At 43.0% G+C, this 25,590-nt stretch overlaps 1 protein-coding gene across 8 annotated transcripts in view; it reads right to left on the bottom strand.

Annotated features, from left to right (window-relative positions):
- Positions 1 to 25,590, bottom strand: part of LOC147035206 (ectonucleotide pyrophosphatase/phosphodiesterase family member 3-like) — a 123,271-nt gene that overhangs the window by 92,854 nt on the left and 4,827 nt on the right. For 6 of the 8 annotated variants that reach the window (XM_085895371.1, XM_085895330.1, XM_085895321.1 and 3 more), the window contains 4 exons: positions 18,255 to 18,339; positions 10,699 to 10,818; positions 6,621 to 6,746; positions 4,111 to 4,171 (listed from right to left, as the gene is read on the bottom strand). In XM_085895371.1, the coding sequence (XP_085751497.1) occupies positions 4,111 to 4,171; positions 6,621 to 6,746; positions 10,699 to 10,818; positions 18,255 to 18,339 (392 nt within the window). Of the gene's footprint in view, positions 1 to 4,110; positions 4,172 to 6,620; positions 6,747 to 10,698; positions 10,819 to 18,254; positions 18,340 to 25,590 lie in introns of those variants that run through there. The other 2 variants (XM_085895346.1, XM_085895382.1) reach the window with 2 other exon arrangements.

The following is a 25,590-nucleotide window of genomic DNA, read 5'->3' as shown; positions in this document are numbered from 1 at the left end:
ACGACTCTACGTGCCTCACTGCCCTCCGGACACCACAGTTTGATGACGAGGCTGTTTCGGATTGACGCGTGCAGGGTTCCTGGTTTTGCTCGGTATTGACTTTGAGTCGTTTGCCAGAGCAATTGGATTGTAGGGCGCACGGAGCGCCGGGAAAATCAGCGCAGCTAGCGCGGTTCGAGTTCTACTACCTGGGGAGGAGCCCAGGGAAGCGCATCACGCGTTTCGCCGCACGGGTGAGGCATCTCGCTGGCGCCTGCAGATTCACGTCGAGTGAACGGGGCCAGGCGCGGAGATCATTTTATTTCTGATTTGCAAGCCTTGGAAATGGTTTCTGCAATGCCACGGCTAAAGGACGAGGACATTACATTCAGCTCAGACGCGGCGTCGGCTGTCGCACAGACTCTGAGAGATGTCCGGAGCCTCGATGGCCAGAGCGCGGCAGGTGATTCGGAGGTCCGCGCGGTGTACCCAGCGCCCACGGCCGCATGCACAGTCTTCGGTGCGGGTCGTGACCGAGCGTTGAAACGCGGTCAGTCGGACGGCGGTCTGAACACTCAGGGACATCTACGGTGTGTGTGCAGAGTGTCTTTGGCCATCATAATGGTCATGGATGGCAGTGTGCGAAGCGACCCCAACGTCCCAGGTCGAGACCCACTGCCGGTATGGTGTTTTGTGCATGACGTACGTTTTTACGCCCCGGGTGGAGTCCTGCAGCCTGGGCATAGCGATCCCGGCGGCCCGGAGCAGGAAATGCAACTGATGTTGAGCCTGTTTTCAATTGGTCCGGAGGTGACGAGACCAATGACAGTGGAGGTCGAGGTGAACGGGGCACCAATCGTGTTTCAAGTTGATACCGGGGCCGCGGTGTCGCTCATGGGCGAACAGACGGCTCGTGACCTCCGCGGTATTCACCTGGTCAAGACGACCTTTTAGCTGTACACGTACACCGGCGAAGTGATTACACCACTTGCTGTGACAGACGTCTCGGTGGTCTACCAAGGGAAAAGTGCCCTACTCTCATTGTTTGTGGTATGATGGGGGGGGGAGGCCCACCCTTTTGGGCCGGGACTGGCTGGCTAGCCTCAGGCTAGACTGGATGGCGCCGGCCAGTGGCCTTGGATGTCCCGTGCCGGGCCAATTAGAGTTTCGGCGGAAGGAGGAGGAGGTTCCTGTTTCGGAGTTCGTACATCCAGGTGCACCTGTGTCTCCTTCGGGGCCCGTACCTCCGTTTGGGCCCGGGCCTCCCTCGAGACCCGAGGGCGAGGTTCCAGCGGCAGGAGCCGCGACAATGCAACAAGGGTTTCCGGTCATTGCTTCCTGCAACTACGATATACGGTTCCGGACCAACGGTGGCCATGCCAGCTGTGATGGACTCTCGCGCTTGCGCTGCGCTCATGATACAGTGCACACTCGTGTCGTGCAGGCGATTTCAGCGGGGGATTGGGGCGAGCTGGTCGCATTCAAGAATTTCACGGAACGCGGACATCGACGGTGGCCTCTGCGACGTTCAGATGGGGACCGGCACGCAAGTCGCCTCAACGTCGTGACAACCAAGAGGCGTGCACGCAGCGTGGTTCATAAATTGTTAATTGTTGTGTGTTTAATTCTCGCAGCACGATTGATTCAGCTTGGCATTATAAACGCACATGCCGACAGTCCGTGTTTGAGCATGTGTTTGATTGGGATCAATCTATATAATGATCAATATGATGTGAAGAACTTGTGGACAATCGTTGCGAATAAAGAGGTCTTTCTGATCTCCGGCTTCGAGGACAGTCCGCGGTTCGCTGCCCTCTCATGTGTGGGAATTATACTGGGGGAACGTGCTGTACGTGAAGGGAAGTTTGCATCTGCGCAGACGATGTGATTGCTGCTTTATGACATGGCTGTGCATGCAGTGTACGCTGATCCTCCATGTGGACGTGCATGGAGATCTCGACTGGATTTGATGCGCGGTTTTGGTGTTGGATGGCTGGTAATAGAGCCGGCTAATTGCCTGGTTCGACTTGCGTGGGACTCCGGCGCTGTTCAGCGTCACCCCTCCCGTTACTTTCGCGGGGGACGGGCTGTTATCTTCCCAAGTATGCCCTCCCCGGTGCTCCACGCCAGCAACGGCACCCTCATGTCTGGTGGACTCAGCGTGTTTACCTGTTTCTGTCCGTGGGGGACGAGTAAGCTTGTCGGCCAGGGGCATGGGAGGTTCATCTCAGCGTGTTACCGCGACCTCGCCGGATGGCATGTAAGCTTGGGCCGCCTGGGGGCGCTTCTGCTGCATAGTGAAACTGTGCTCCCAAACTTTCCTCTTTATATCTTTATCGCAGCCATGGTTATTGTGGTCTGCAGACATCATTGGCTTCATCGTGCAACTCAGTAATCAAGAGCCAGTCCACTGCATTTGGGATTCAACTCACTCGCACCAACACGATATATGTTGTGATGGGGGATAGAAGGCTGAATTATAGGCCAGATTATATCGACGACATTATTGTGACAGGTTGTGCAGATGAAGCACATTTTCCTTTGTGCCATCTCGTCTGGGTGATCCACAGCCTGACCAGCACCCCAGGCTTGGATCGAGCAACGTGGTACTTAGAGGATTTTACGTGGTTGATGTCATTTTGTTCCTCTTTATTTTTTATGTCGTAGTATACTTTGCCTATTATTCTTATCATTATAATTGTCATTTTATAATCATGCTTTTAGGAGGGAGGAATGTGGCATATTGGCATACGTGTGCAGGGCGCAATGCGGAGAGCGTTGTGGGGGCGTGGAGGAGTAGTGTTGGTAGTCACGTGTCCGCAATGCATATAGGTGTTCGTGCCACTAGAGGCGTGTGGTAGTCTACAGTGGTGTACATCCGGATACGCAATAAACAGAGTTACGGCAACCCTCATGACTCTATGTGCCTCACTGCCCTCCGGACACCACAGCCAACATCTCTGGACATGGCCACAAGAGGAAACTTGATCGAAGATTGCAGCAAAGGATTGTTCTAATGGTGGAGAAAGCACCTCGTCATCTGCCAAAGAGATTCAAGCTGACCTTCAGACACAAGGTATGACAGTTTCAACTCGCATCATTTGTCGCCAACTTGATGAAAGGGGGTTCTATGGCAGGAGACCATAAGGACCCCACTGCTGAGAGAGAGATACAAGAAAGCCTGACTGGAGTTTGTCAAAACACACCTGAACAAGCTAAAATCCTTCTGGGAGAATGTCCAGTGGACAGATGAGACTAAGTTTGAGCTTTTTCGGAAACATCATCTCTGTGTTTACAGAATACAAAATTAAGCCTTCAAAGAGAAGCACACCTTATCTACAGTCAAACATCTAGGAGGTTCAGTGATGTTTTGGGTTTGCTGTGCTGCCTCTGGCACTGGGTGCCTTGGATGTGTGCATGGCATCATGACATCAGGAGATTACCAAGGCATTTTGGAGTGCAATGTTCAACCCAGTGTCAGAAAGCTGGGTCTCCGTCAAAGGTCATTCATTACCTTGCTTTTCATGTCCAAATTTTGCCTGTTGCCCCAGTTAGTAACTAACTTTATACCCCTTGCAACCTGACTCTTCAATGAGCCTCCATCTGGGTAAAATAAATTACAAAATTTGTCATAAATAATCATTGTTAACAGTGAAAGGTACCTAAATGTAGATTATTATGTGGATACACTTTTGAGTTTGCGGAATGTAGGGGCAAGATGCAGCCCTCAATACCCCCCCCCCCCGAACCTCCCTCAACCATATAGTTCTCCTGCTCTTGGTCAAATGTTTGTAAGAATTTGTGAGCCAGAGGGTTGTGGTTGATGGTAAAGCAGGAAATTTGAATGGATGGAAAAATGTTCTGCCAGTATCCTGAACAGCTAGACCAAGGAAGATATATAAAAGGGGGGAGTGATGAATATTGCTGCAGCTTTCCTGCTGGGGCATCTTATTCCATTTTTCTCTATTTCGAGTGTAGATTCAGTATTTCATATGTCTGTTAAATTATGATGAAGGAAAAACACTTTTACCAAACATTGTTGCCATACATTCATATTGTATCCTAGATTGTGATCATATGTTGAAAAAATAATCTCAAAAGTGAATATATTCTGGAGTAAGTGTTCTTTACCCATTTGGGCATTCAGCAGGTTTGATGATTTCGCATTCATCATCAACCCACCAGCTTTCGGCTGTCGGGCATACGAAGACAAAAATTAGACACTTCATCATGCAGAGATTACGTCAGTCATATTATAACCTGAGAAAAGGGAAGGTTCATCAATTTGTAGCCGAAAACAAGCTCAAAAGGAAATATATATATATAGTAAATATTTATATATTTATTACAGACAGCAAACATCACTCCTGTAGACAAGAAGGGTGAAAAAACGGATCCTCTCAACTATAAGCCAGGAAGCTTGCTTCCAATTATAAACAAAGTAATGGAATTCATCATCGCTGCTGATTTAGTATTGTTAGTAATGTCAAGATCAGGACGGTCTCACTGAACAAATATTGTAAAGCTCTCGGCTTCACCTCCACTCAAGGCAGGTAACACATTGATATCAACAGAACCCTCCCCTCCCTTCTTCCTGTGGATGCTGGAGTGCCCCAAGGTAGATTTTTTTTTGGTCCAGTCTTGCTCTCATAGAGATAATACGACCTCTCCACTGCTTGAGAAAACCATTTCTTCGTTTGTAAAACCACTGCACATTGTGTCATACGATACACCATCTTGGGAATTGCCATATGTTGGTACACTATACACAATCTCAGTGATTGGCAGATTGGCAACTCCATCTCAGTCATAGGCGGATTAGCAACTGCATCAAACACTGCTGATTTGGAAATTATCAATGCTAGCCTGTTAAATGAAACATGTCTATTCATGTAAAAAATAATCTCATAGAGTCACCCTGTCACTTCAGAGGGATAGTTAAAATAACCCACCTACATATTTCCATGATCAGCCATTGGAAGAGGTTCAGTATCTGGAACTTCTAAGCCTCACCATCTGTCATGACCTCTCATGAGACAACCATAGACCCTTGAGTCTATATAGAAAATAAATTTCCATAATCCTGGATGACTCCACACTTCAACCTTTTTGTTACTTGCTTCTCCTGTATGAGGAATTAGCTGAAAAAGGCTGTTATCCCATTCTTCACTCCAGTTTTTCAAGCAGGTAGTGGACCACCATTTCAAATAATCCCCCATCCTTATCCACAATCTTTATTACCCCATTAACCCTTTCTAACCCAACCTTCTTTCTTGCAGGTTACTACATTTCCTCCTCTTCACGTTTACTGTTTATTAATTCCCTTGTTTATTCCATCCCATAGTTGTCTTACTGCCCAACTGTCGATTCACAATCTCCATCACATTGTTTTTCTATAAGCCTCATATTGTCGAGAAAATACAATTATATTCACTATAGAACAGAACATTATGCAAAAGATTATCGAAAAATATGTCGTATCAGTTTCTGATTGTACATCATAAGGTTTCTCAGTTTAAAATGTCTGTATGGACATATGCACCAAAAAAACTCTGAATCATGGTTGCAGATGTCCAAAATGAAATATAGTTTTTTAGTTCTGTCAAGTCGTTCCCGACTTCTGGTGACATTCATGATCAGATTTCTCCAAACATCCCCTGCTTTAGGAAGCACTGCTTCCTAAAGCAAAACACTTTGCTCATCATCTTGGGTGCTCATCGTCCGGCATCATAGTCTTATCTCTTAGATTTCTGATCAAGATTGTTTTTGTCATATATGGAAGTGGCCTTCTTCTGGGTAGTGTATATACAGTATGAGATGGGTGACCCTAGCCACTGTTCTCCACAAGATAATCCTTTGCTTAACATCATGGCCATGCAGCCATGATTGGGAAATATGTGCCAGCCTCCTGCATGGCCATCCACCACCTGCTCCTATGATGGCTTCATGTAACTCTGATCAGGAGACTAACAGGTTACCGAATGCAAAGGCCACCTCCTTTAAAAAGTATCCTTGCCTTTACGCCATTAACTACTTCGCCTTTGGTTTCCAAACCTGAACAGCACCTGACCAGAAAGGCGGCGGTGGATTTGGAATCAGAGTTTCCTTATCGTGGATGTATTGCTCTCCAAGGCTAACCAGTTCCAAGTGCCCGATGCAACTTGTTTGAAGATGTCAGTGATTTGCCTTTCACCTCTCAACCTATGAGTGAATACAACCCTGCCACGAGAAGGTCGGTACGAGGTGAGAATGTCAGAGGATGTTTGGGACGTTGAGCCATTGGAGTATTTTATTGTCGATGTCATTTCACAGCATAACAGTCCATGGGGGTCAAAATTATATGCAGTATACACATTAATTAAGGTGAAATTGAATCGCAAAAGGGCAAGAAGTTGACGAAATGAAGGAAGATGGAGAAGAGGGTGAATAAATTTTAGGTACAAGGTGCGGGAGAGAAATAAGTGAAAAAGGAAAGGAGTCGCGAGGAAACGTGCACAGGAAAAATGAGGGAAAAGGAAATGTAAAAAAGGGGGAGCAGCATAGATTCTGCCATTTTCATGCAATTATGTAGGTTGCTCCAAACTGTGAGCAAACTTCATATCCAACACATTATTCTGGCAAAAGCTTTAGTGCAGGTGTACCTTGGCATACTGGCAAGTAGTTTGTGCAGCAGTCACCCTTCTCCTTACAGTCATTGGAGCAGTGGCAGTTACTGCCAGGAAGACGCTCTTCCTCACAGCGGATGTTAGTGCATTCCCATGTGTTTTCTGTTGGTGTCAGAAAATTGCATGAAATATTAAAAAGACATTTTCACAAAGTGCTACTACATCTTAAATATGGCTCCAATGAATCCAAACAAATTGTGAGGTCGGCCACAGGAGGTAGATTGGATTTTAATCCTTCAAAAGCAGGCTGGATCGGCCTTACATTTGACTGAAACTGGTTAGGGGACAAATTTGGAATTTATCCAGTTCCGGTGATAACTTGCTAACTTGCCTACTCTTCGTGAAAGACACCATCCAATGCTATCAGACATGTCACCAGCGAAACGTCCATCCAAGGGACAATGCACTCTGCGGTGCCTGTGAATCTATCTATATCTCTCTCTCTCTCTCTCTCTCTCTCTCTCTCTCTCTCTCTCTCTCTCTCTCTCTCTCTCTCTCTCTCTTGCATCATTGGTTGGGATGCCGCTGATGCAGTGTCCCCCTTACCAGTGCACTGGTACTCATTTTGCCGACCTCGGAAGGATGACAGGCTGAGTCAACCTCCTGGTGTATTAATTCAGTGGCCCAACAGGGCTTGAACTCAGGACTCTCGGATCCCAAGCCAACACCCTAACCACTAAGCCAACACCAGGCTTTGTGAAGCACTAATCCAACAGTTTTCAATTGCGTTGGGAAATGAACCAAAAATAAAAAGTTCAAAATAAAGTGGAAAACATCTGCACTATTACATCAGTTGCAGAACTAAGTGAGCTGTAGTTACTGCATTAAAATTATTCGGTTTGAGGATGTAGGTAACTAAGATTTATTTATTTATTTATTTAAATGGCAATTACAAATTGCCCTGTAGTGGGGCAACTTAGCATAACAATTGTGCATTTTGTGAGGAAAGGACTAAATTTGGCACAGTAGAAGCCTATCATATTATGAACAGATTTGGATATTGGGCCATCTCAAATTCAGCCACTGATGGCTGTGGCAGCCATTTTCCACTGCCATCAAAAAATTTGAGATGGCCCAATATCCAAATCTGTTCATAATATGATAGGCTTCTCGTGTGCCAAATTTGGTGCTTTCCTCACAAAATGCACAATTGTTATGCCATATTTAGCTAAGTTGCCCCACTACTGGAAAGCACTCAGGAATCAACCATGATGTCTGCATTATCACCAACTCCAGGCCAAATGGAAAGGTTGCTGAATAACCTCATGTTTGCCATGCCATGTCATGTTTGCCATGTCATGTCAATGTCGGTTTTATGTTTGCAATAGTTTTCTCATGAGAACCATAAAAGTTCAATGAAATCATAGATGTACCTGTGAAAATTTTGTTGATGCCTGTCTAAATTGTAAGCCATCATCGAACATACACGTGCTTATCAAACTAATGTTCTTCAATCGATCAATCTGCAGCTCGGAATCAATCGAGTGTTGTCCAAACTTGATTTCTAAGAACAAGAAAACAGCCAAGTGGCTCTCTATTCACCAGTGTGGCATTGTACCAAGCAAATAAGTGACTCGCTTGTCCTAATTCCTACTCCTTTTTACCATCTTTATGCTCTCCCCCACAAACTTTAGAGAAAGCCCCTCCAATTAGAAATCACTCAATAACTCAAGATAGTTCCATGCTCAGAAGCCACAAAAAACTTCAATACCATAAAAGGAGCCGTGTGTGCATCCATGTGTCCATGAATCCATGTGTCCATATATGCATCCGTGTGTGCGTGTGTGCATGCGAGATCCAGATCACTCGATACCTTAAGACCCCTCTATACCTTTAGACCCTTTGACACCCCAAAGACCCCTTAATACCCTTACACCCTCTAGACCCTTTATAACCCTAAGACATTTTAAGATCCATTAGACCCTTTATAACCCCAAGACCCTTTAAGATCCATAAAACCCATAAGATCCATTAGACCCTTTATAACACTGACATTTTAAGATCCATAAGAACCGTTATAACCCTAAGACCCTTTATAGCCCAAAGACCATTTCGACCCCTAAGACTCTTTAAGATGCCTAATACCCTTAAAGACCCCAAATACCCCACAAGACCATTTATACTTTTAAGACCCATAAGACCCCTGAGGGAAATGTGCTGTGTTCAAAAGCTGGCTCGGGAAACGTGCTGTGCTCATGTCCAAAAATGCTGATGTTGACAGATTGAATGACAGCATGATGCGGCATCTCCCAGGCAACATCTGTGTCATCAAAAGTGCTGACACCATTGCTGAGCCATAGCAGGTGACCCTCTATCCAACAGAATTCCTCAACAGCATAAATCTGTCTGGACTGCCACCACAACAGATGACATTGAAAGTGCATGCACCAATCATGCTCCTGCGGAACCTCTATCCATGCAACAAACATTGCAATGGCACCCGGTACATCCTGACTTCTGTCACAGATAGACTTCTCCAGGCATGCATACTGGCTGGAGAATGTGCAGAGATACTGCAGATGATTCCCCGCATCTTGCTGACACCGTCAGATACAGATCTGCCCTTCATCATGAATTCTCTATCAGACCAGCCTTCACAACGACCATCAACAAGAGCCAGTGCCAGAGACTGAAATGTTGCAGACTTCATCTGTCAAACAGTGTCTTCACACATGGACAGTTGTATGTGGCAGCAAGCCGATTTGGAGATTGACAGCATCTGTACAATTTTGCAGACCAGAGCAAGTTCTGTCAGCAGACAACTCCAAAACCAGTGGATTAAAACTGTGCACTCAAACCGCTCACCTGCATCGTTGTCTATCATGAGGTTTTGGTGTAATTGGGCTTGGCATAAATGTTATCGACTGTCTCGAAGAATGGCAGCTCTACGATCTTCCTCCTATGTCAGAAACTTTTCTTCTGTCCCAATTGCCACAGGATATATCCTCATCTTTCCTCATTTAACATTTAAAATTAATCACAGAGCTACATTTTAAACAGCAGATAAATATTTTGTAAAATACACATGCAGTAAACATTTATACTGTCTTCATTTTGCCAGACCAAACATCCATCACTCTGTGTGTACTACAGTAATGTGTTCAGAACTGCTTTCTACTTTAATACGTCTACCACACAACAGAAGGATGATTAAAAGGCTGTTTCAGTTCAGTACAGAGTTAGAGAAAGGCACAATATTGATAATGATTGCCTCGAAAACCTCCAAAAGGGTAAAATATGTTTGTGGCATGCTACATGTGCACATTTACAGCAAAGTGATGTGCATGTAGTTTGTAAAATAGTGAACATTCACCAGCACACTTCACCATGCCAAACTTTAAAAAGAGACCATTTCCTGGGTGTACTACAGTACAGTACTGTATTCAGAAGTCTAAGACTATGCTATACATATCCAAAAGTTATATTTGAAACTGTCGTGTCCAGGTCAGTTACCCCCAATGCTGGATGGATGAGCTGAACTGGCTTTTTACTCCAGTGTGGAAAAAATAGTGAAAAAATAGCAACAACATTTTGAAAAAAAACGTCAGGAGAAAATAGTGAAAACAGCACTGCAACCATAGAAATTTCCAAAATAGTAAAAGAAAAAAAAATTTGAAAGAAAACCTACCTTTTTGCTTCTTTGGGGAAAAAAGTTGTCAAATAGCACTGAAATGACAAAAATAGACTAAAATAGCCAAAAATAGGGGGAATTTTTTTTTGCTAACTGTAAATCAACGAGGGAAGGCTTTACTCCACATAAATTAGTTATAAATTCTACAAGTTGCACAAACCAATTAAATTGCAATTTATTTGATAATAAAAGTATGTAATGAGAAGTGAAGAATTTGATCATGATGAGATCGAGCAAAAATAAAAAAAATAAAAATTCAACCTGTTCATAAATCCTCATTTAACCCAACACCACCCAACTTCTAAATTTAATCCCATTGAGTCACACTGCATAATCAAATGTAAATTACGACACAGGCTCCAATCAGAATATGGAAAAGCTACTTTGTAAATGTCAAGCTTCATTGTGAAAGAGTATACTTACTTGGAACCACGCAGACATCTTGGTAGTCTGGACAACAAGTTTTTGACTTCACGCATTGGGAATCACATTCACAGGCTCCATCAGCATTCGAGAGACAGCGTTTGCGACAGGAATACACCACTGAACAAACAATTACAGTTAGTGTTTGAGAAGAAAGAATGAGCACATTTTCTCATCTCTAAATAATAGCATGCCTGGTGTTGGCTTAATGGTTAGGGTGGTGGGCTTGGGATCCAAGTATCCTGAGTTCAAATCCCACTCAGCTATTGAATTAACACTAGGTGGGGTTGACTCTGCCCATCATCCTTCTGAAGTCGGCAAAATAAGTGCCAGCTTGCTGGTATCCTGTGTCGGAGAGGTGACCCATCCAGGATTGTATCCAATAGCCAAGGAGACTGCTTAGGCAGCACAGCAATGTTCTGCAGAGAGTATGGTCTCAATGGATGGATGGATATAAGAGCTATATTCCGTTGAGATATTATGGAAATGAGATTCAACTTCGTGTGAGTCTCAGCAAACTATCTTCCCAGTACTTTTTCTTTAAGGGACATTCTCAAGATTTTCATGAAGCAAAATTGTTATACTTCAAAGTCTATGTGTGTGTGTGTGTGTGTGTGTGTGTGTGTGTGTGTGTGTGTGTGTGTGTGTGTGTGTATATATATATATATATATATATATATATATATATATATATATATATATATATATATATATATATATATATATCCATATCCATATATATATATATATATATATATATATATATATATATATATATATATATATATATATATATATATATATCCATATCCATATATATATATACATATATATATATATACATATATATATATATATATATATATATATATATATATATATATATATATATATATATATATATATATATATCCATACATAGAAAACGAGGTCCGTCTAAAAAGTAACGGGACTGAGCCTGCTGTGTGCTCCACGAACACAACTTGAATGAACGGGTTGCGTCACAGTCTTTCGCAACATTCCAGCAATATATATGATTGGTGATGGTTGACTGTGCTCATTGTGTGATTTTTTACAGGTCGTGCTTTACACGTTGTCTCGTCTGAGTCGGCGCGCTATGAGTTGTGAACAAAGAGCCAATATGAAGTTTCTTGCCAAGTTTGGCAAAACTCCCCCCAAATCCTTCGCCATGCTGCAGCAAGTCTATGGGGAAGAAACGATGTCATGTATATGTGCATTTGATTGGTACAAGAGGTTCAAAGAGGGACGGGAGGAGGTTTAAGACGATCCATGGTCTGGAAGACCTTCAACAAGCAGAACAGCGGACAACATTGAGCGTGTGAAGCAGATGGTTCGCGCTGATCATCGACTCACGGTGCGGATGATTTCTGAGGAACTTTTCATCAACAAGGACATTGTCTGGAGCATCATCACTGAAAATCTCGAAATGCGTAAGGTGTGCACAAAGATGGTCCCCAAGCTGTTGTCTGAGGACCAGAAACAGCAAAGAGTAACTGTCTGTCAAGACATTATCGAGCGCCTCGAGGACAATCCAGACCTACTCGGGAGAGTCATTACTGGAGATGAATCGTGGATATTCGAATACGACCCCGAGACCAAACGGCAGAGTCGTCAGTGGAAAAGTCCGGTATGACCAATACCAAAGAAAGCAAGGATGTCGAAGTCGAAGGTAAAGGTGATGCTCATCGCATTTTTTGACATCAAGGGCATCGTCCACTTTGAGTTTCTACCACAGTGTCAGACAGTGAATCAATACGTGTACAAGGAGATCCTCCGGTTCCTCATGGGATCAGTCCGGGACAAGAGGAGGGATCTGTGGGAGAACAACGCCTGGGTGCTCCACCATGACAATGCCACTGCTCACAGTGGCCTGAGCATCTGACAGTTACTGGTGGAGAGGAACGTGCCAACTCTGGAGCAACTCCTGTGTTCGCCAGACTTGGCCCCTTGTGATTTTTTCCTATTCACCAAGCTCAAGGGGGTGATGAAGGGGGCCCGATTCCCGATGTGGAGGCCATCAAAAGGGCCAGGATGATGGAGCTCCGGAGGGTTGCAGAAGAAGCCTTCCAGGTGTGCATTGGAGCGAGGAAGAAGAGGATGGACAAGTGTGTGAGACTGGAGGGAAACTATTTTGAAGGGGACAAGCTGTGATTTCAATATATTTTTTGGAATAAAATTTCTGTGAAGTCAGTCCCGTTACTTTTTAGATGGACTTGTATATCCACACACACACACACACACACACACACACACACACACACACACACACACACACACACACACACACACACACACACACACACACACACACACACACACACACACACACACACACACACACACACACACACACACACACACACACACACACACACACACACACACACACACACACACACACACACACACATATTTTTTAGCAGAATGTTTGTTTGTTTGTGACCCTATTCCTCTGAGCTCTGAAGGTTAATCACCGCAAAACTTTTCGGATAACATTGTTTACCACGGCGCACCTAAATCAGGGTTTCAAACAGTCATTTTCTCACAATTAATAGCGAACGTATTGAGCTTCATACTTAGCGCATGCACATGAGAGAATATGAAACAACAACAACAACCCAATACCATAGCAATTTGGAATCCGTGTCGTTGGCTATGACCCTTTTGCTTCCGGTTTTTTTTTTTGCTTCCAGTTTTTGTCATGGGGAATGATGCATGCCGGGAGATAAAGGCATCGTCAGAGACATGAAAGACCAAATAATATCAGACATGGTGTATATTTCCTCCACTGATTTTAATAAAGATATCTCCCGCATCATCAAAAAATAATTTTTAATCGTGATTTACGTTATTTGATCGCTGTTCCCGAATCCAGGCCGAAGTAACCAGAAATTGCATATACAGTTATGAACAAGTTATAGGTAAAGTCAGAAGCGAATGTAAGAAGAATTCTACGTTCGCTTCTAGTATTTATTTTTTTTAGAGGAGATCCTGTTCAAGGCGGTGTAGTTGTTGTTGTGAAGGTAATGTTGAGGATTTTTTTTTTGCAGATGAGATCCTGTTCTAGGCGGCGAGCCTGGTGTTGGCGCAGTGGTTTGGGCAGCGGCTTGGGATCCAAGAGGTCCTGAGTTCAAGCCCCGTTGGGCCACTGAATTAATACACCAGAGGGTTGACTCAGCCTGTCATCCTTCTGAGGTCGGCGAAATGAGTACCAGTATACTGGGCCGGTGTATACCGTGGTTAAAATAGGTGTACCATATCCCTGTGTCGTAAGAGGTGACCAGGGTTGCGTCAGGAAGGGCATCCGGTGTAAAACATGTGCCAAATCACTATGCGGATCATACGGATGATCCGCTGTGGCGACCCCTAACGGGAACAGCCGAAAGAAGAAGAAGAAGATCCTGTTCTAGGCGGTGTAGTTGTCGTTGTGAAGGTAATGTTGAGGTAATATGCAATCGTGTTATCACGGTCATAGAAATGCACAAATAATTAATTTGATCTACAGTATACCCAATCACACCTTTATGACTAAAAAATTAACAACAAAACTAGAGAAGTAAATACTCTAGCAGTTTTAAGTCTACCTAATTTTATAATAAAGATATCTCCCGCATCATCAAAAAATAATTTTTAATGGTGATTTACATTATTTGATCGCTGATCCCGAATCCACGCCGAAGTAACCGGAAATTGCAGCATCGAATGTAAGAAGAATTTTACGTTCGCCTCTTGGCTTTGCCTATTCCATATTAAATTATAAACACACAAGCTGTCACCTTTCGCCACCTCCACAAGGGTAGATCCATATGATATTGTTACGTTTGTGGGGTAGATTGAGGAATTTCATAGTAAATTTATTTTGAAGTATTTAAAGTTCGGATCGCATAGAGTTGTGTGGCCCGTGGACGTGTAGGAGACATCTCATTGTAAACCAGGTAGGGAAACTGTGAGCTTAAGTGTTACTTGTCACCACACAGGGGGGGGGGGGTGAGGGCGGTGTTAATGAGAAAGGAATTAAGGATAATTTCCCCCCAGTATGTAATTGCCTCCCTGTGACTTTTCCCTATGTTTATGCATTGTAAACCAGCAATGATATAATTATGTTTTTGCAACGGCACTGGCCATTTCAGCCGAGCTGCACAACAAAGTAGTAAGAAGCCCCGCCTCCAACGGAGAACTGTTTGGCCATCCGTCCAGGTAGGGGCTTCAACCCCTGGACATGACAATATATACAACGCTTCATAAAAATCCCAATTTCTTTTGGATTTCAACCTCGATACTGATATATGTATATATATATATATATATATATATATATATATATATATATATATATATATATATATATATATATATATATATATATATATATATATATATATATATATATATATATATATATATATATATATATATATATATAGATATATATAGTGAGGTGGTAACATCCAATCATAAAATATGGTATCAAATGTGAAAAAACTGTCAATTAAGACATTACCATGATAGGTAAGATCGATGAGAAAGGAATCAAGTGATTTCTCAAATGTGCTAATCATTCAAAAACTGAACATAGTACAAAAACAACCTTTACATCGATTTAAGGGTAATTTTACAGCTCATCTAAAGACAAAACTCTCAAGGATGAAAAAAGCGTTTGTAGAAAAAAAGGTGACCATCTTCGCTTATTTCACCAAATATACACCTCAAATATAAGGCATCATTTAGTTTAAAAGAACCGACTTTACATCGTGACTTGTTATTTTTTTTAATCATTATTTGATTGTATATGTTTGAGCAATTTAATTGTAGATGTCTCACCGGCAATGAGAAAATTTTTGGAGTGTGTATTATTGGTAGAAACGGGAATTCAGTGTAAAAATTCAGTGATGAGGTATTGTCGTGGGTGGACCTGGTAACCTTGGCAACCATTGACATTTTTGATTTGAAAACGGTTTCTGGTCATTATCACAGAAATGCTCAATCACAGGTGAAATATACTGTATTTCATTTCTTCCAATATTATCGATATCTCCATCCTCTTAAGGATATCTTGTGTTATCATCAGAGCAACCAGATCAATAGTAGGTGTAACCACCCGCCATGATCTCGCCACTATCCGATCTCCAAACTTCAGAGTCCTGCATTACTGACATTCAAACTCTTGAGCTCAGATGATAAGAACGACACGTGATCATCCTCTCTTAGAGATAGAATGTTCCAGGCACCCAGCCAAAGGTACTGCCTCAGGTTCACCCAAGGAGACCGCCATCTGATGGATGACACATCAGCGTCACCCTAACACATTACGGCAATCCAACCCGGGAAAGTTACCCCTTTATTTTCCTCTAATCATCAAAGAGTGGGGGTCCCGAAGGCTTTGCCCCAATCCCGTCATTCAGTGAGCTGCCTTGCAAAGGGCAGCTGCACAGGAGGTACTCCATCAGAGTGGGTTTTCAGTTTTCTTTGCATTTTTTGTGTGTTTTGTGGAGTCAAGGGTTCTACGGTGACTGGAGTGCAAATTCTGCCACCAACCTCCAAAAAAAAATGTAACCCAACTGCAGAAGGATGTCCGCAGACAAAGTTGGGCACTAGAAATGGATGGCTGTTGTCTCACAAGGAGCTTCTCTGCCATATGACAGGTTTTGTTTATAATCCCGCTGAGTGTCCATATCCATGCAGCCTCCTCACCAGAAAACCTGGTGGAGGAGACAGTTTAGTCGTTGGTGAAATGGAGTGAGGTTGATGTTTCCAAGATGTCATTGACCTTTGTCGCAGAACTAACAGCTCACTTTTGTGAAACCCTAAACCGCAAGTACACATGCTCAATCATGAGGGTTTCTGGTCATGATGATGTCAATGAAATGACGCAAGCCAATTCAGTTTTTCATTTTTAATTAATTTGTAAATTTTTCAACAAACAAGTTTTCACTTTGTCATTATGGGGTATTTTGTGTGGATAGGTGACAAAAAAAATTTAAGTTTAATCCAATTGAAATTCAGGATGTAACACAACCAAATGTGAAAAAAAGTTGAGGGGTGTGAATACTTTCTGAAGGTACTGGATGGATATGGTTTTGCCCCTATGACGCAACGGTGAAGAATCACTTTAAAATTCTAGTATCTGGATCCATAGCCAGATCTTCACCAAAATTTCATCAATTTGACCTCGTCTCATACCTAATCTGTCCACCAATTTTCGGCCAAATACATCGATAACTTTCGGAGATATCCTGCTCACAGACAGACAGAAATACAGGGTTGAGAACATAACCTCCATCCACCTTAGTTGGCAGAGGAAAGAGGAGAATTCATAAAATACATTGCCCTGCAATGTCTTGAGAAACATGGACATGGGAAGGGTTTATGAGTAGCAAATTTGATTGGTCACGAAGATGTAAAATGCTGCAATATTTTGGCCAAGTACCTTTAAACGGAAGGGTTTTGAAAGTGCTGATAAGGCGATTAGTGTTCTTCAGTGTTCAAGTGTATAATTCAATTAAAATAAAATGAAGATTTTAAAGGTCGTAGAAAATTTTGTTGCATAAGTTCACCACAGTTGATGTAGCATCTTTTACAGTCTTACACCGCCTTATTTAACACGTTACATTAGTTATTCATACCTGTTGTTTGTGTCCTTTATGATGTCACTAAAAACGGGGAGTTTCCTGTTTGGAATGATTTTAAATTTTGTTCGAGTGCCGGACAGGTAGATAGAGTAAAACATTATCCCACTCCTCTCTGCGCATACGCAATCGGTACAAATTCAGAGGCAAAGTACTGCTTAACTACTGTTTCGTTTACTGTTTCATGTTCAAAATATAACATTCAATTGAAATAAAGTTGTTCCTCAATCATAAACCGACATTTGTTGACACATGGACAGACAGACTGAAGTGAACCAATTGCTTCAACCCCACTTTTTGCTTTGCGTGTGTGGGGTAATGATATTGAAGAAAATATACACACTTTGGGGAGAGTGCCAGGAAAACAAACTATGGAGGACGTCGCCAAAATGAAATGGACAACATCAGGTGGTTGGTGCTAAACCCACCCAGAGCAAGGACTGCCTCCCTTATCAGCCAAACCAGACTGCTTCTGGCGTCACCACGATGTTTGCAAAGTTTACTCCCAGTACCTGTGTGTGTAATTCCAATGGAAACAAGGCGAGACCCCAACAACTTGTACTGATGTCACTATGACAACCAGGACTAATGTCCCAAGTATTGTGGTTCTTTCTGATGCGACCAAGGAATCACGCACCACACTCTCAATGAGGATTGTGATTGAGTTTATATTAAAGTAATACGGCAGTCTTTTTTTGTTTTCCACTTCCCCATTAATAATAGATTGTGGCCCAAATCTGCACTTGCTATCCTCTGAGTTATGGGATTAAGGAATGAAAAATAAAAACTGGATTGCACATTTCCTCTTTGACCATGACTCAGTAATATTTTGAGCAAACACTCTGAATTCTTGCAAATCTAATGTAAACACTACTTTGGATCCACTTCGATAATATTGGTAGTTCTTACACTGCTTGTTGTGGTTATTCACTTGGATCCCCAGACCAATGGCAAGACCCAATATGATCACAACCAATGCGATGATCAACAAGACCTGAAACAAAATCAAAAGGGCAAAAATATTAGACATTATTGTAAAGGATTCTTTTGGCCAAAACTGCCAAAGATATGATTTTAATTCGATCAAATTATATTTTGTGCATATTATATATGATAAAGCTGTGAAAATCTATCATGTAGGGGAGTGAATAACGAGTTGTCCCTTCAATCCAGGCAGAAACATTGAATTGCATAACTGTCATCAGTTGTACACTGGAAAATATTAGTTTCTCGAATCTTCTGCCACTTCTGTTGCATTGTACAATCTTTGAGGCTTGCGTGCTTAGAAGTATAACATTTACCTTTTCAGCTTATAAACACAGAATATAATTTACACAACACGCATCTCATAATCTGAACAAATGAATGACGATTTATATATTTTTGGTCATCTTCCTAAGGATAAATGTAAAAACTTGCACTGGGTGGTTTGCCATTGCCTTTGCAAGGGCAAAAATCTGGAACTTGGCCAGATTGCTAATCGTAACTCGACCACTGTTCATTGAAAGATAATGAGTGAGCAGCAACTGACAGGTCAGCAGCTTAACATCCGCTCCGATGGATGATACACTGGTTGTTGCATGCCTTCCCACTGAAGCATGAACATGATAGTTTTTGATCTGGAATTGAACCAAGACGAGACAACTCAAAGGAAAGGGAACTGTCTTATCAGAAAAGCAATAAGTTACAATAAGAAAATCAATAATCGACAATGAATTGGAATTATAAGTTTCTTAGAACCAGTTGTGTCAACTTCATTCCAGTTTTTTTAACTTGTTCTAAGAATTATTATTACGTCTTGGAGACGAATATACATACAAACACCCGTTGTCATAAATTAGGGAACCAATTCGTTATAGTTACGTTAAATTCACTTTACGAATTCACGTTTTACGTTAAAAATTAAAAAACTCTCAATTATTTTTCTTTTTGGTTGAGGGATTGAACAAGGCATGGTATGCTATTTGCCCGAGCGTGTACTTTATATTGCTCCAATTCATTTGTGCATGCTTTTCAGACTGCACTGGTTTCTGGTGCTTTTTGTGCCGCTCAAGCTTGGCTTGTTTTGGTGCAGTTCATTGTGTTGATCATTCTTGGTTCTCTGCGCAGGGTTTCACCTTTTTCAATGTTTACTTGGGTTAAAAATAAAATAAAAAAGCGTTGAGTTGGCTTTATGGTTAAGGTCTCCAACCAGTCTCCAATCAAGACTGGCTTGAGATCTTCGAGTCTTGAGTTTGAAACCCTGTTGAAAAAACACCAGGTGGGTTGACTCAACCTGTCAACCTTCCGAGGTTGGCAAAATGAGTACCAGCTTACTGGTAGCAAAGGGCACTGCAACAATGGCACAGCTGTGCTTCCAGAAAATGTTGCAGCCAGCAACGACAGGCTGTATCCGAAATCAACAACTACTTCAGTAAATGTAAGCCAAGGTATCTGAAAAGACCTATTTTGAGTATTATAAATATTTTACCATAATATCATCAAATTTCTATTAAATATGTGCTTTAAAAAGGTTTGCTTCATTATTAACCCTTTGAACCCGAGCGTCCATTTTACCGGCCACTATTGAAACCTCCATGAACCCGTTCAGCTGTTTTACCGGCCGCTATTCAAAGATGTCCCCGCAAAGATGACTGCATCAACTGCGAAATCAAGGTCAGAGATCTTGACACTCAGAAATGATGCACCACAACTTGATATCCCCGACATTCTCCCCACAATCCAGTCCATACAAGTGCTGAAAGTGTGGTGGCCAGAACACACCCCTGACGAAATCCAGTAACACTTGGAAATAAGTCAGAGATTGTACCACCAAATCTCACAGCACTCTCAGTACCAGAGTAGAGATCAGACATCAGAACGATCAGTTTTGGTGGCACCCCATGAAGACCAAGTATCCTCCAGAGGGCATCCCAATTCACTGAATCAAATGCTTCACAGAGATCAACAGAGGCTGAAAGCAGCCCCTGCCGAAACTTTCATCTGCATTCGGTGAGGACCCGAAGAGCAAGGATACGGTCAATCGTTGACCTCTTTGGTGTGAAGCCTGACTGCCCTGGATGCTGGTGCTCAAGTAGAAGGTGGCGAACACTATCAAGAATTATCTGAGCAAACACCTTGCCCGGCACTGAGAGCCGCGTCACCCCTCGGTAGTTGTTGCAGTCTTGGCGATCACCCTACCCTTTCCAGAGAGGGACAACAAGGCCCCTCTTCCAGTCAGTTGGGATGATGCCTGTGTTCCAGGCAGAGCACAGAACTGCATGCAATGACATGAGTGCAGCAGTTCCACCAGCGTTGAGAAGTTCAGCATGGATGCCACAGATACCTCGAGCTTTACCCCATGTCAGCAGGTGCACCGTAGCCTGTGTTTCCACAAACGAAGGTGGACCACAGTTGATTGGAGGGTCAGCAACAGTGATTGTAACACCCCTGACATCCAACTCGACAGCTGGTGGATCAGTCTGGTACAACCGCTCAAAGTAACCGGCCCAGCGGGCCTTCGCTTCGGACTCCTCTGTCAAGAGCCGACCACCCTCTGCTCTAACTGCAGTACACCGAGGGATAAGCTTGGATGAACACAATGTGCGAATTCCCCTGTAAGCGGGACGAGAATCACCTGTCCACAGGTGATCCTCTACCCCCTCACAGATACCTCACACATCGGCCTCCTTGTCCACCCTTAGTGCAGTTACAGTTCTATGCCTCAGCTCCCTGAACAGCTCAGTTCTGCCATTCAGCCTGGCCCTGCGACTCTGGTCAATGGTATCCAGTGTCCCTTGAGAGACAAAATTCTTCTTCACCCTCCAGTGAGTTCCAAGAAATACACCGGCAACATCAAGGACGGTGGTCTTGAAGGTACTCCACAACTCTTCAGGATCTCCCAACGCACCCAGACCTCCCAAGTCTCCACCCAGCTTGTTCGCAAACTCCTCATCTACCCTCTCATCCTTGAGCTTGCCAACATGCAGCGTAGGCTGGGATGGTACCATTCTCCTGGATTTAAGGTGCAACTTCAGAGTTGCTACAACAAGCCGGTGGTCAGTATTGAGGAACTGAGCACTCCGGTAGACCCTGCAGTTCTGGATTACCCTCCTGTGACCATTAACGAGCACATGGTCAATCTCCTTTATCACATTGCCAGCATTGGAATACCAAGTCCAGCGATGAGCTTGTGGGTGCTGAAACCACGAACCAGCCAGGCTAAGTCCATGACTTCTTGCAAAGTCAAGGAACTTAGTGCTCTTCAGGTTCACTGTTTCAGACCCATGGGGACCAACACACGTCTCATAACCATCCCAATCAGTTTCAGCTTCGAAATCCAAGACTACAATGCATTTAAAATCCCCCAAGACTAGAAGTGTATCTCGCCTGGGGCACTGATCAACCACAGACTCAAGCGTGGCATAGAATGCATCCTTCACGGTGAGATCACTCACCTCAGTCAGAGCATAGACAGAGACCAGGGAAATGACACCCAAGGAGTGACAAATCCTTAGTCTCATAATATGCTCGTTGATCGGTGTTACCTCAATTATCATTGGAGACAGCTTATTGGACACAGCTACTGCAACTGCTTGGGCATGGTAACCATCAAAGTGTCCAGACCAATAGTAGGTGTAACCACCCACCATGATCTCACCACAATCCGGTCTCTGAACATCAGAGAGTGCTGCAATACCGATTTACAAACGCTTGAGCTCAGATGATAACAGGATAGGACATTCCAGGCACACACCCGAAGGGACCGCCTCAGGTTAGCCCAAGGAGACCGCCGTCTGGTGGACGACACCTCAGCACCACCCCGACACACTCTCCTGCAATCTGACCCGGGAATGTTGCCCTGTGGTTTCCCTCCTTTCATCAAAGATTGGGGGTCCCGAAGGCTTTGCCCCAATCCTGTCATCTGGTGAGCTGTCCTGTGAAGGGAACCTGCACAGGAGGTACTCCCACAGAGTGGGTTTTCAGATTTTTTTATGTTTCGAGAATGTTTTGTGGAATGAAGGGTTTTACGGTGGCTAGAGTGCAAATCCTGCCACCAATGTCCTAATAAGGAATAACCATAACCACAGGAAGACATCTGCGGACACAGTTGGGCACTAGATATGGATGGCCGTTGTCTCACAAGGAACTCCTCCACCCTTTGAGGAGCGGTTCACCGCAGCCTGTGTTTCTACAAACGAAGGTGGACCACAGTTGATGTGGACAGAGATGGATAGTTTGGGTGCAATAAATTTGGAGGCAAACACAGAGTTAAGACATTTAGTTTTATTTTGGGAAAAGTCTGGAAAGATGCTGTTTAGGTCAGGGATGTGTATGGGGAGCATACACAAGAGATCAGCATCACAAGGTGCCACAATTACTTTGAGGAAGGAGACTGGTTGGAGAATTCAGCCTTGAGATTTTCCAGATGATGTTTTCTGGCTTTCTTCAGAATGCAGACACTCTTTGTGGGCCTTTTGGAGTGCTCCAATGTTATTGTCTTCTTATATAATTCAGTATACAAGGATTAAGAGTATGGACAGGACATCTGCAGATAGGATAATATAAACCAGGGAGAGAGAGAGGAGAGAGAGAGAGAGAGAGAGAGAGAGAGAGAGAGAGAGAGAGAGAGAGAGAGAGAGAGAGAGAGAGAGAGAGAGAGAGAGAGAGAGAGAGAGAGAGAGAGAGAGAGAGAGAGAGAGAGAGAGAGAGAGAGGGAGAGAGAGAGAGAGAGGGGGGGAGAGAAGAGAGAGGGGGGAGAGAGAAGAGAGAGGGGGGAGAGAGAAGAGAGAGGGGGAGAGAGAAGAGAGAGGGGGAGAGAGAGAGAGAGAGAGAGAGAGAGAGAGAGAGAGAGAGAGAGAGAGAGAGAGAGAGAGAGAGAGAGAGAGAGAGAGAGAGAGAGAGAGAGAGAGAGAGAGAGAGAGAGAGAGAGAGAGAGAGAGAGAGAGAGAGAGAGAGAGAGAGAGAGAGAGAGAGAGAGAGAGAAGAGAGAAGAGAGAAGAGAGAAGAGAGAAGAGAGAAGAGAGAAGAGAGAAGAGAGAGAGAGAGAGAGTCAATTCTTGTGGAAGTATTCAAGGGCAGAATCAACATCAGATACTGAAAAGGTTTAAGTTCAATCCTTTCCGAGAGGGCAAGTTGCAGAACCTGCCAGTTGGCTTATGCGAGTAGCCACAATCTGTATATTTGTGGTTTCTCTTTTACATGAGTGAGAGAGAATGTGGACTTTGACAATATCAGGGCAGAGGAGCCATGAGGGGCAAAGTGAAAACAGGAAAGACTGAATGGAAAGTTAATCATTACCGGTTTGAGGAGGGAGGATGTACCAATTGCAGAAATCCATGTTATAAAATCTTCAGATTGAGTCATACCCACAGAGTCGCAGAAGGCCTCGGCTGCAATAGCAAGACTGGTTGCTGCATAACTGAGAGGTAACCACTGGCATGATGACAGTTAAAATTGTCACAAATGAATCACAGAGTTGGGATAGACAGTAAGGATTTGATCCATCTTTGAGGAAATCGAGGTACAGAGAGTCATCATCATTCGGTGGACGGTATGCCACACATACATACAAACATTCAGTGGATGCAGAGAGTTATGCAGATTCCAGAGGGCAACGAGGCGTTTGTGAGTGCAGCTGACAATGCAGAATGGAGTTCTTAACATAGAAGTGACAGCACCTCTGGAATGGGGGAGGGAACTGTCAAAACTTTGGAGAGAATAGGCAGGACAAGAGACAGAGAGGAATCGGAGACATCTTTTTATAGGAATGTTACTGTTAGGTATGCATTGTCTGGAGTTGCAGCAATAAATTAAATTTCGAGTTGAACAAGTTTTAACATAAAACCGAACTAGAAACACACAGTCAACGCAGAGATAACAAACGAACAGTGAAACGTGACAAAAACGACCAGAAAACTTATCTTTGAGAAAGTCGGTAGAAACCCTGAAGGAAATGGAAATGTGGAAGTCAAGGAATAAGGGAGAGGAAGCGTCCATATAGGAAGTCACGTGGTTCGGGAAGGAAAAGTGAGAAGGGAAAAGATTCTTTTCTTTTTTTGGTCTGGTATATATATATATATATATATATATATATATATATATATATATATATATATATATATATATATATATATATATATATATATATATTTGAAGACATGAAACAGAGAGTATAGTTCGGAGGATTTGAGGCAGTCATGGAGGGATAGTGGGGGGAAAAAAACTGAAGGTGCTAAGGAAAAATACAACAAACAGCTTGTGCACAAAGACAGGAAGAAGGGCAGGCCTCAATGAAACCTAATATAAAAAGACGAAGAAAACTCAACGATCACAAATTTGAACACAAGACCGAACTAGAAACACACAAACATAAGAGATAACAAAATAACAGAAAATGTGACAAAAACGACATTAATTTCCCAAACATTAATTGGGACCGGTAGGGTTCATGTATTGCAAAGCAATTCTCACTATTGTTACCTTTGTTATTATAAGCTGCCTTGGAAGAATGCCACAATTAGTTGTCTTAACATGAATATACACCTTAACACAGATTTTTTTTTTCCCAAGGCGGAAAACCCCCTTGTGGGGGTGGGGAGGCAGGGATGAAGTCGCTACAACCTCCATGGTGTAACCATTATTCCTCCTGTCAAGTTTGGTTGAGATTCGATAAGGAACAACCAAATGTATCACGGTCAAAAAAACCAGATAGACAAACAGTCAGACACCAAATTGTCTATTTTAGTATGATTGTGTCAATCTATATATTATCTTGCGATTCTCTATTTTTGCGGTTGTACGTTTCTTTTCAATAAAATGTTATACCATGAGTACATGTGTGGTGCGGCGACTCACTATTACCATTCTCATGCTCAAACTGTTTTAGCGTGGTTTTGAGTAAATCTCTGCAGAGACTCTGGTGGGTTTCATTTGTTCAACATATGCTTTAAGAGACTGGTGGGATTTGGATTCCGACTGGGGGAAACTACGCAAACTGCTCAGGTGTGATTCTCTTTGATTTCTGCCATTTGTGAAGTGCAGTACATCGCTTCGGCATGGTGGGTTCACATATCAGAGTCATCGATGAGACAATACCATCGTGGTTTCAAAAAAATGTTTGCTAAAACGTATATGTTATTCAAGAACAAACATTGCAATGATGCCTTACCCACATAATAACAAAAAGACAAAAATAATGTGAAGAAAGTGAATGTAAGAGAAATATCCCTGGCCATAGAATGAGTAAAGCCTTGATGCTAAGGAA

Source organism: Eptatretus burgeri, chromosome 1 (assembly GCF_056783735.1).
Source record: "Eptatretus burgeri isolate ZD-2024b chromosome 1, Ebu_testis_v1, whole genome shotgun sequence".
NCBI classification, from domain to species: domain Eukaryota; kingdom Metazoa; phylum Chordata; class Myxini; order Myxiniformes; family Myxinidae; genus Eptatretus; species Eptatretus burgeri.
This window is presented reverse-complemented; position numbering and strand designations above follow the sequence as displayed.